Source organism: Orycteropus afer, unplaced genomic scaffold, assembly GCF_000298275.1.
Source record: "Orycteropus afer afer isolate SDZICR_OR568_19922 unplaced genomic scaffold, OryAfe1.0 scaffold00824, whole genome shotgun sequence".
Taxonomy (NCBI): Eukaryota; Metazoa; Chordata; class Mammalia; order Tubulidentata; family Orycteropodidae; genus Orycteropus; species Orycteropus afer.
Window position 1 is genome coordinate 542,771 of NW_006922411.1, and position 11,791 is coordinate 554,561.

General features: G+C 38.2%; 1 protein-coding gene across 1 annotated transcript in view; it reads right to left on the bottom strand.

The window, feature by feature from the left end:
- DCP1A (decapping mRNA 1A) overlaps positions 1-11,791 on the bottom strand; it is a 56,315-nt gene that overhangs the window by 24,587 nt on the left and 19,937 nt on the right. Inside the window, exon 4 of the mRNA XM_007957936.2 lies at positions 1,784-1,850. Coding sequence (XP_007956127.1) covers positions 1,784-1,850 — 67 coding nt within the window. The remainder of the gene's footprint in view (positions 1-1,783; positions 1,851-11,791) is intronic.

Here is an 11,791-nt window from a genome sequence, read left to right on the forward strand (position 1 = left end):
CTTGGAGAAAACAATCATGGGAGAATAGAAGGGCTGTGTATGCACAGGGACACAGCTCAGGGGCAGGAGTGCATGGAGGGATGGACACAGGGAAGAGGTAACTATGGGGAGGAAATGGGAGGGGAGCTGTTGCATTGTGGTAAATTGTAGTCAATGTCAAGAGAAAACATGTATGTGAACTGCTGTATGGAAAGTGAATTTGCTCTATAAACTTTCACCCAAATCACAAAAAAAAGCCAAACCAAAACAAAACCCAATGCATTTTCAAATATGAGTAGTTACCAGTTCTTATGGAACAATGCCTTCAGTGGCATACAGTAATACACATGGACCTGTCCTGTAAGCTCACAGCCAGAACAGACGACAAGGCAGGAGACTGGTAGACATCCAACTAGGACATGTTAGTAGTCCTGGGTTGTAACTTGGTTTTAGTCGTGGTTTGTTTTGTTTGTTTACTAACGTGCATCTTTTTTTTAAAAAATGCAAATATACCTGGAATTGAGGTTTTGGAGTTAATCATTCAGTTACACTTTTATAGGAATTAGTTAATATTAGACTGTTCCCAAAATTTAAGACTGTTTACTTCCAAACATGTAGATAAAAACCATGCTGGAGAGCAAAGGGAACTCTGATTTGACAGAGGGGAAAAGATGGCCACATTTCTGAGGCGGTCCACACAAGAACTGAAAGGGAAACAGAAGTATACAAGACACGTAGCCTATTTTAGCATTCTGCCCTGACCGCTGTAGCAACAGGGTCCTGGGCTTCCAGAACTGGGACTCACATAAGCTACACAAACATGTAGATAAAAATCTTGCAGGAGAGCAAAGGGAATTTTGATTTGACAGAGGGGCAGCTTTGTGGGCTAGCTTGACAAAGAAAATGAGCCACTCTTTAGAACATTAATTCAACGGAAACTACTCTCCAAATCCCAAAATGATGATATTCAAATAATCTCCTGGAACACATTTCATTAGTGGATTGGGTACTGCTAAAACTAGAATCTGTCAAAAACAAATTCACTTAAAAGAAATTAATCATGGACACATGCAAGAGTTCTCTATCAGGCAACTGAATGGGTACCCCTTGTTTTTGCGGAAATCTGGGCAGAACCTAAATCAGAACTACTGCATATGGTAGTTGTGGTTGTTGTTATGTGCCGTCGAGTCGGACCCGACTCATAGCAACCCCTCCTTGGGTTTCCGAGGCAGTATCCCTATGGAAGTAGATTGCCCCATCTTCCTTCCGAGGAGTGGCTGGTGGGTTTGAACTGCCAGCCTTCTAGTTAGCAGTCAAGTGCCTTAGGCACTAAGCTACCAGAGCTTCATATAGTAGTTAGGCTGATGATATTCTTGGCAGCCTGATGGCCTCAACCAATATGCTGAACAGTAAGGTTCTGGTTAAATAATGATCTGCCCATAGGATCAAATACAATGGGGTCACTATAAATACTATAAAGGACTATTAATGCTTTGGAAAAATGCTTCTGACATGAAAAGGTAGGACATACAGTATGTTAATATTTTTGTAAAAAAAAAAAAAGTCACACCCATCAATCTAATGTACACGGAAAAAAAGATGGGAAGGAAACAAATGGAATGCTAACCCCAGGGCAGGAGGATTATAGGTAACTTTAGATTTCCAAATTTTTGACAAGAAATAGGAAATGAGGGAAATACATGAGTTAATAGATTCTGTTAACAAAGTGAATTGAAGGAAAAGATATTTTTTTTCATCTCTTCTATACCATTAATCAAATCTATGGGGTAATATAAATACTTACTTGGCCATGAGTTTGGCTATGCGGTGACAGTCATTCTTGTCATAAAACCAGATACTGTATATCGACACTTGAAAAACAAAGGGGGAAAAAAAAAGATGAGGGGAAATGAGGTTTCAGCATTTGGGTATATATAAATATATAATGTATAACTGCCACAGAATATTACTGAATTTACCACCAGATCCTCAAATTGTTCAGTCTCTCTATAGGAGGGGAAAAAAAAAAGGCTCCCTCTAAAACTAATAAAATCACAACAGGTATAATATTCAGATGTTAACTATAAAAACAGTATTAGACATTATTATCAGATCTCACAGAACCTAAGATGCCACTAAGTGGCAGATGTACCATTATTTTATGTATCATTAAGAACGAAAAAATGCTGCCAATTAATCAAAGAATCAACTTCAACTGCATGATGCATTCCAAACTGGTATTAAAACATGAAAACCAAGTTAAGTTGGTTAATCAAACACTATAACCTTTATAAGTCCCTTGAAACTTAAAATGTAAAATTAAAATTATGTTACAACAAAGGAAAGAAAAAAACTTTAAAAACAAATACTAGCTCCAAATTCACCCTGTATCAACATTGTTCACATGTGAAATTTAGTGCTGGGGATATACTCAGTCAATCGCACTTCTTTTCCCATCTTTTTTTTTAAATTCCTGATGTGACCAGCACAAAGAAAGCCCTCAAAAATATTTGTTTAATAGTTAAATGTACAATACATAAAAACTACAATAAATACTTTTGGATAAGGTAGAGTAGATATGGGGAGCTCTGGTAGCATAGTGCCTAAGGCACCTGACTGCTAACCAGAAGGCTGGCGGTTCAAACCCACCAGCCACTCTTCGGAAGGAAGATGGGGCAATCTCTTCCATAGTGATACTGCCTCAGAAACCCAAGGAGGGGTGGCTCTGAGTCGGGTCTGACTCGAGGGCACCTAAGAACAACAACAGAGAAGATATGGAGTCAAAATAAATACAGTAACGGGTACAGCTCATGGTTATCTCATGTGCACCTGCCATGACACTACACCTCAACTTCTACCTCCTGTGATACTTATGATGATTCTCCATAAGGGAAAGGGCAGGTATCATTAGGCTTTTTTCTTTGTCCAACTTTTTATTTTGAAATTGTAGACTCGTAAGCAATTGTAAGAAACAGAGATCCAGTGTGTCCTTTAGCTACCCTCAAAAAGGTGGAAAACATCTTGTAAAACTACAGTATAGCATCACAATGTGGTTACTGACATTGATACAGTTAAGAGACAGAACAGATCCACCACCGAAAAGGATCCTGGGTGCCCTTGCATAGCCACACCCCTCTCTCCAGCCCATCCCCCCAACCCTACCCTGTCCGTGACCCCTCTTCTCTATTTCTACAATGTTATTTCAACAATGTTATATAAATTGAATAATATAGCATGCAATCGTTTGGGATTAACTTTCTTCACTCAGCATAATTCCCTAAAGATTCATCGAAATTGTTGCATTTATCAATAGTTCATTCTTTTTTTTTTTTTTAATGCCAACTAATATTCCATGGTGTGGATGTACCAGTTTGTTTAACTAATCTGTTGAAGGACATCTGGAGTTATTTCCAGTCTTGGGCTGTTACGAATAAAGCTGCTATGAGTATTTGTGTATAGGTTTTTGTGAACATATGCTTACATTTCTCTGGGTTGTGTCCAAGAGTACAACTGCTGTGCCATATAGGAGTTGCATGTTTAGTTTAATAAAAAACTGCCAAACTGTTTTTCCAGGGTGGCCGTACCAGTCCAACCGGGAATGTATGAGTGATCCCCTTTCTCTGCATCCTTGCCACCATTTGTTGTCACTTTATCTTTCACCCCTTCTAACTGGATTGTTGATTTTTTTACTGCTGAGTTTTTAGAGTTCTTCATATATTCAAGACAGTAGTTCTTTGTTGGATATGTGGTTTGAAATATTTTCTAGCTGTCTATAGCTTGTCTTTTCATCCTCCTTAGTAAGATTTTCCTAGAACAGAAGTTTTTAATTTTTCTAATTTATCAAATTTTCCTTTAATAGATCATACTTTTTGCATCAAGTATAAGAAGGAACTCAGCTCCCATTCGGAAGATTTTCTCCTATTTTTATTTTTTCCTAAAAAGGTGTATAGTTTTACATTTAAGGCCATGATCCATCTTGAGTTAATTTTTGTATAAAATATGAGGTTTAGGTTAAGGCTTTTTTTCTTGTTGTTGTTCAAATGCTCTAAAACTTTATTGAAAACACTACCCCCTTCCTTTACTGAATCGGTTTTGTACCTCTGCCAAATTATCAGTCAGGCATATTTTTATGGATTTCCTTCTGTGTTCTCTACTCTGTCCTGCTAATTTAGTTACCTGTCTATCTCAACCTCTACAAATACTACACTATTGTGATTGTTGTAGCTATATAATTACCCCACCTTATCCACTGCCATCGAGTCTGATCTGACTCATAGCGACCCCTCTTTGGGTTTCTGAGGCGGTATCTCTATGGAAGTAGATTGCCCAACCTTCCTTCCGAGGAGTAGCCAGTGGGTTTGAACCACCAGCTTTCTGGTTAGCAGTCAAATGCCTTAGGTACTATGTCACCAGAGCTTTTTTTTTTTTAAGCTATATAATAGGCCTTAATATTGGATAGAGTGATTCTTTCCATTTAATGTCTCTTTTTGAAGATTGTTTTAGCTTCTAGGGCTTATGCCTTTTCATATAAATTTTAGAGTAAGTTTGTCCATGCCTGTGAAAAAACCTTGCTGGGATTTTGACAGTAATTGCATTAATCCTATAGATCAATTTTGGGAAAACTGGTATTTTACTATGGTGAATCTTCCAATACATTAATATAAATATAATACAGCTCTCCACTTATTTAGGTCCTCTTTATCAGTATTTTGCAATTTTCAGCACATTAGATCTTGTGCATGTTTTCTTAAGTGTACACCTTAGTAATTACTTTTCTTTGGAATGACTGTAAATACTATCATTTTAAATTTTGGTTTCTGCACATTCATTGTTAATACACAGAAATGGGGTTGACTTTTATTTGTTGATTTGAATCCTGAGACCTACTGAACTCATTTATTGGTTCTAGGTGTTTCTGTGTAGACAGTCATGTCATCTATGAATAGACCAAACCCACTGCCATTGAATCTATTCAGATTCATAGCAGCCTTACAGGGCACAGTAGAACTGCCCCATAGCTTTTCCAAGGTTGTAAATCTCTACGCAAATAGACTGTGTCATCTTCCTTCTGTGGAGTGACTCACCAGTGGGTTTGAACTGCCAACCTTCTGGTTAGCAGCCAAATATCTTAACCGCTATACCATCAGCGCTCCTTCATCTATAAATAGGGACTAAACCAAAACCAAACTCACTGCCATCAAGTCGATTCTAACTCATAGTGACCTCCCTTGGGTTTCCGAGTCAGTTAGCCTCACTTCCTAACTCAATAGTTTGTTTTCCGTTACTTTTTTTAAAAAAATAATGAATAGGCACCGGATTTTGTTAAAATGCTTTTTCTGTGTCAGCTGATATGATTTTTCCTCTTCAGCCTATTGATATGGTGGATGACAGTGACTAGTTTTCAAATGAACTAGAGTATCTGGAATAAGTCCTACATGGTCACGGTGTATAATTCTACTTATATACCTTGTTGGATTTGACTTAATATTTGGTTGAGGTTTTTGCAGCTAAGTTCATGAGCAAAATGATTTATATTTCTTTTTTTTAATACTATCTTTGCCTTGTTTACCCAAATAAGTTTAATACTGGCCTCTACTAGAACTAATCGAGAGATTTAGCATCATGGCAGGATATAAGATCAACATCCAAAAATCAGTTGGATTCCTCTACACCAGCAAAGAGATTGTTTAAAAAGAAGTAAGGAAATCAATACCATTTACAATAGCTACCAAACAAATAAAATACTTGGGAATAAATCTTACCAGGGACACAAAAGACCTGTATAAAGAAAAGTATAAAAACTACTTCAAGAAACCATAAGAGATCTTCATAAATGGAAAAACATCCCATGCTCGTGGATTGGAAGAATGAACATTATGAAAATGTCAATTTTACTCAAAGCAATCTACACATTCAATGCAATCCCAATCCAGATCCCATCAACATTTTTTAAGTATATGGAAAAACGAATCACTAACTTTACTTGGAAAGGAGAAAGAACTCAGATAAGCAAAGCACTACTGAAGAAGAAGAACAAAGTAGGAGGTCTCACACTGCCAGATCTCAAAACCTACTCTATAGCCACAGTAGTCAAAACTGCCTGGTAATGGTATAATAACAAACACATATACTAATGGAATAGAATTGAGAACCCAGAAATAGATCCATCGACCTATGGTCAGCTGATGCTTGACAAAAGGGCTGAAATCCATTAAATGGGGAAGAGAATGTTTAATAAATGGTGCTGGCAAAACTGTGTATTCATTTGCAGAAAAATGAAACAAGATCTCTATCTCACACCATACACAAAAATAAACTCCAGATGGATCAAAGACTTAAATGTGAAACCTAAAACTATACAGTTCCTCAAGGAAAAACTATGGGCAAATTTAGGGGCCCTATTATATGGCATAAATAAACTATCAAGCATAACCCAAAATGCACAAGCAGCAGAAGAGAAACTAGATGAATGGGACCTTCTAAAAAGTAAATTTTTATGTGCTTCCAAAGACTTCTCCAAAAGAGTCAAAAGAGAACCTACAGATTGGGAAAAAATATTTGGCAATGACATATCTGACAAGAGACTTATCTCTAGAATTTATAGAAAACTCCAACACCTCAGTAACTAAAAGACAGATAATCCAATTAAAAATGTGCAGAAAACATGAATAGACACTTCACAAAGGAGGATATTCAGGCAGCCAACAAACATATGAAGAAATGCTCACGATCATTAGCCATTAGAGAGATGTAAATCAAAACAATGAGATACCATCTTGCTCCAGCACTAGTAGCAAAGTTCAACAAGACACAAAATAACAAATGCTGGCCAGGCTAGGACGTGGAGAGATTGGGACTCACTGCTGGTGGGACTGTAAAATGGTACAACCACTACGGAAAGCAGTATGGTGATTCCTTCAAAAGTTGGAATTAGAAATACCATTTGACCCAGCCACTCCTTTACTAGGTATATATCCTAAAGAAGTGAGAGCCATGACAAGAACAGATACATGCACACCCATGTTCATCACAGCACTATTTACAATAACCAAAAAGTGGAAACAACCTAGGTGTCCATCAACTGAGGAATGGATAACCAAACTATGGTACATACACACAAGGTAATACTATGCAATCCTAAAGGATAACCTAGAATCTGCAAATCACCACATAACGTGGATGAACTTGGAGGACATTATGCTGAGTGAAATAGGTCAATCACAAAAGCACAAATATTGTATTAGTCCACTACTGTAAAAATCAAGGAAAGGTTTATCTATGAAAGGAAATTTTCTTTGTTGGTTACCAGGGTGGAAGGGGAGGGGAGGGATCACTGCTAGATAGGTAGAGATAAGTATTGATGTGGGTGAAGAGGAGGGCAATGTACCAAATGTAAATGATCAACATGGTGGCACTGAGGAAGAGGAAGACATAGAGAGGTACATGGGAGATACAGACAACAAAGACAAACCCTTTTGCACATACAGCACTGTGTTGTCAATGATGGCAATCATGGGTATATGGGTGGATAGTAGGGTAGACAGGCTAAAATATTAGGTATGTCTATGAAGTGGGGAGTGAACCCAAGACCATGTATAGGGTTGGGAGACAATGGCCCTGTAAGTGTATTTGTATGATCTGAATTCCCAGGTGTATAACAGAGCTGTCAAGAGAGAAGGTTGTAGTTACTCCTTGGTCACAGCCAGCTACCCAGAGGGATGGAGTAGTTGAATTTGTGGGCTCGGGACCATAGTCACAGAGGACATCAAGCTCAACTGGGATAACATACCAGTCAAAACATTGTTCCATTATGTTCCGCTACTTTGGCGAGTAGTGACTGGGATCTTAAAAGATTGCAAGCAGGCATTTAGATGCAATGGTGGGTCTCTCCTTGTCCAGAGCAAAGAAGAATGAAGAAAACCAAAGATTCATAGAAAGAATTAGTCCTAGTGACTGGTACAGCATGCGATTCGCAGCCTATACGACCATGAGTTCAGAAGAACTAGATGGTGCCCGGCTACCAATGTCAACCATTCAGAGGGGGATCTATGTAGGAGACCCTGGATAGAGAGGGAGAACAATATGAAACAAAACTCAAAAGCATTTGGGTTAAAAAAAAAAAAAGAGGGGACCAGGTTTGCTGGTCTGATTGAACCTGGTGGAACCACTGAGACTATGGCCCCTAGCTGCCCTTCAGGTCTGGAATTGAACTTACACCTGTGGCTTCCAGCCAAGCAAAAGATAGGCATAGGAGCAAGTAAATACATTCCTTGGAGAGAACAAGCATCGGAGAAAGAAGGGCTGTTTATGTACAAGGAGCCAGCTCAGGCGCCAGGGTGCATGGAGGGATGGACACAGGGAAAAGGTGACTGTCAGGAGGAAGTGGGAGGGGAACAGTTGCATTGTGTTGATTTGTGGTCAATGTCAGGAGACAAGTGTATGTGAACTACTGTATGGAAAGTGAATTTGCTCTGTAAATTTTCATTCAAATCACAATTAAAAAACAAAACAAACAAACAAAACAGTTCATGCACATTTGATTTCACAGCACCAATTACAACCCCAACAATAAAAACTCTCCTCCCTTCTCCTTCCCGTGACTACCCCATCCCTCTGCCCTTCTTATCTATACATTGCCGTCTGTCCAGTTTTCCCTCTATGTCTATGCTGCCCTTTTGATGTCTCATGGTTGACTGATTTAAGGGGTTCATCTCCCTAGGGTAGGTAAGTATATCTCCCTGGGGTAGGTGTTCTGCTTGTAGGACTTTCTAATGTTTTGCTGAGAGCTAATCCACAGAAGTGAATCCAATTCCAGGCCTGAAGGATAACCCAGGGCCATAGTCTCAGGGGTTCCACCAGTTTCTATATGATCAGTAATTCTGATCATTTCTGTGTTTTTGAATTTGTTCCACATTTTCCCTCCCATTCTATTCAGGATCTCCAATTTTGATACCTTTCTGAGTGGCTGGCATTGGTAGCTGTGCACCATCTAGTTCTAGTCTGATTTCTTGTCTTTTCTTTTTTAATAAAGGAAACAGATTTACTGAAAGCACAAGAACATTTGAATGGGGAATCATAAATTTCCAGCATGTGGAGACCCATGACTCCCCGTTGTTTATTTCTTGACTGCTGCTTCCTTGGGTGCTGACTGTGGATTCAAGTAAAATGAAATCCTTGACAAGTTCAATATTTTCTCTGTTTATCATCATGTTGCTTATTGATTCAGTTGTGAGGATTTTTGTTTAATTTTGAGGTGTAATCCATACGGAAGGCTGTAGTCTTTGATCTTCAAAGACAGATTGTCACTGTAGAGTGAGCTAAAACATTATTAATGCACAGAACAAGTGAATGACTTCATTTTAATGAATGTATAGACTTTTTTTTCTATGCTGCCCACTATGGGGCTTCCCTGGTAAGAAAAACCTCTTACCACATTAAACTCACCCTAAACTGAAGGATTCCATGTCTGCCCATGTGTCTGTGGTCCACACATGGCCTAGACTGCACTACCCTAAGGTGGCCCAGACTGGTCAGTCTCCGTGACCCTAGCTTGCTGTGTTCAGAACCCAGTGCCTCTTCTATACATAGAACATTATGAATGCTTCAAAGAGAATCAAAGCCCAATGAAGAATAGGCATTTTGGGATATTTTACATAATCTAAGTCAACAGATTAAACTTGGCTTTGACATCTCAATGGAAAGGCACAGAAGTAGCCTTGTTGCAGAGGAAATAATTATTAAGCAGGGTTGTAGTTGTGTTCTTAGCAGTTAAGGCTTGCTCCACCTTTGAGTAAATGAGATCAAGGTTTTGAAAAGACTCCATATATGGCAATTATACAAACAACGTTTCTTTAAATATGCCTTTTCCAATCCTGGCTAAGGAACACCCAAAACATAGAAAGTCCAAATACAAAAGGTTCTAGTTCTCCTCTAATAAACCACATATATTTGGACATGACCCATATAATTTACAGTGATGATAAAAAGTTTATTATATGCAATACATCAGGTTCAAACGAGGAGCAAACAAATTTTTACTGCCAAACGTCGGCAATTAAGTATGTTTTCACAAAGGATTCTAAACTGAACTCTTAGGAAAGAATTTCTTATCAATATCAAAATAAGTACATCCTAGCTGTCAACTTACTATAACACATCTTCATTTAAGTCCTCCCTTTCTTCTTTGAAGAAAGACAGTATGGTTTAGAATAAGACACGTGCTTTTTACTCTTGTATATTATCAAATAAACTGCCAAAAAAGAGCCAAACGCCTTCAAAGGCTTGCTTGCAGAAGAAATAAAGATAAGGAATCCATAATGATAGCTTAATGGGTAAAGGATAAGAGTCACACTCAATTCTGCCAAAAGCAGACCTGTAGAGGTTCAAACACGCATCCAAGAATTAGCTCTGTCTGCCAACGTATCAAATGCTCAGTGCATGCAACTGGCAAAAAGGCCCAGGAAGCTGCCACTGAGCCTGTCATTGTTACTTGTGAGGAAAGACAGACAAGCTCACCAGATAACTGAACCCATAGAAGACCTTTTCTCTAAACCAAACCTAAGTGTTCTTCCTTTAAGAGAACTTACACTCCTAGGAACAATGCATCCTGTCTACAAGTCCCTTGCTAAAACACCCTGAAACAATTCTCTCTGATTATAATATACAGAATATAGGGACACATTATTTCACCATGGCAAATAATGACAGCATTCTGTTTTATAAATGGTTTTTCATAAGGTGAAAGCATTGGACACCTACCAAACAGCAGGACCTCTAACACTTATCCCCAAATTACTGAAAAGCCAGGAGTGTGACAGGACATTTAACTGCCTTTAGGTTGTACTATCATGAAAAATATCAAGATGCAGATAAGAGTTATTATCTTAAAATAAATGTAAAAAATTAAACGTCTCCCTGGCTATTCAAATGAAGGCCCTCTCTTTCAAAAATGTGAAAAGTAAGATTAATGACAAAGATTAAAGAATTATTTAATATTGAGAAATTTCAAAACGTTGAGAGGCAAGAGTTTTCCATTTCCCCAGGGAGCCCTGGTTTAAAGACTCTGCAGCTTCTTATGTGTTGATGTTATACTTGACTCTGCTTCTCATCTTGCATGGTATATGGCACATATAAGATCAAGAAAATTTCAATTCATTTGTAAAATCCCTCAGGACTTCTAGAGATGCTGTGAACTATCTTAAACAGAGTTGGGAATCACTCTATGAACATGTTGTTTTTTTTGATTCATTTATTATTTAGATCTGATCTACTTTCTGAAAGGATGTGAAGAAGCTTGAGATTTTCTCAGTATGGTGCCAAACAGAAAAGGGCATTTGACAAAAGCTATTTTGTGGTGGTGGTAAGAGTTAAAAAAGATTCTCTATACCATGAAACAAAAACAAGAATACGGGCTTTGAATTTAGCCATTCACTCTAGACACAGGAAGATACCTCTGATTATTAAAAAAAAAAAAAAAAAAAAAGTTCATAGAAGTACGAGTCTGCCCTAGCAAGTAAAAAAGAAAATGCCTCTGCCTTGTCTGATCATTTTAAGACAAGAATAAGCGTGGTGTATACTCGGTTCCTCTCTAGAGCGTACCAATCTTTGGTCTTTTACCAAAGATTTACTGGTGATGGAACCACTTTGAGTTATAAACGGCACAAGACAACCTAAATGGAGAGTGTATCCAAGATCATATATAGGGTTGGCAGACAATGGTCCTATAAGTTCATGTGAATGATCAGAATTCCCAGGTGTATAGTAGAGCTGACAAGGGGCAAGTTTATGGTCACTACTTGGTCACAGCCAGCTA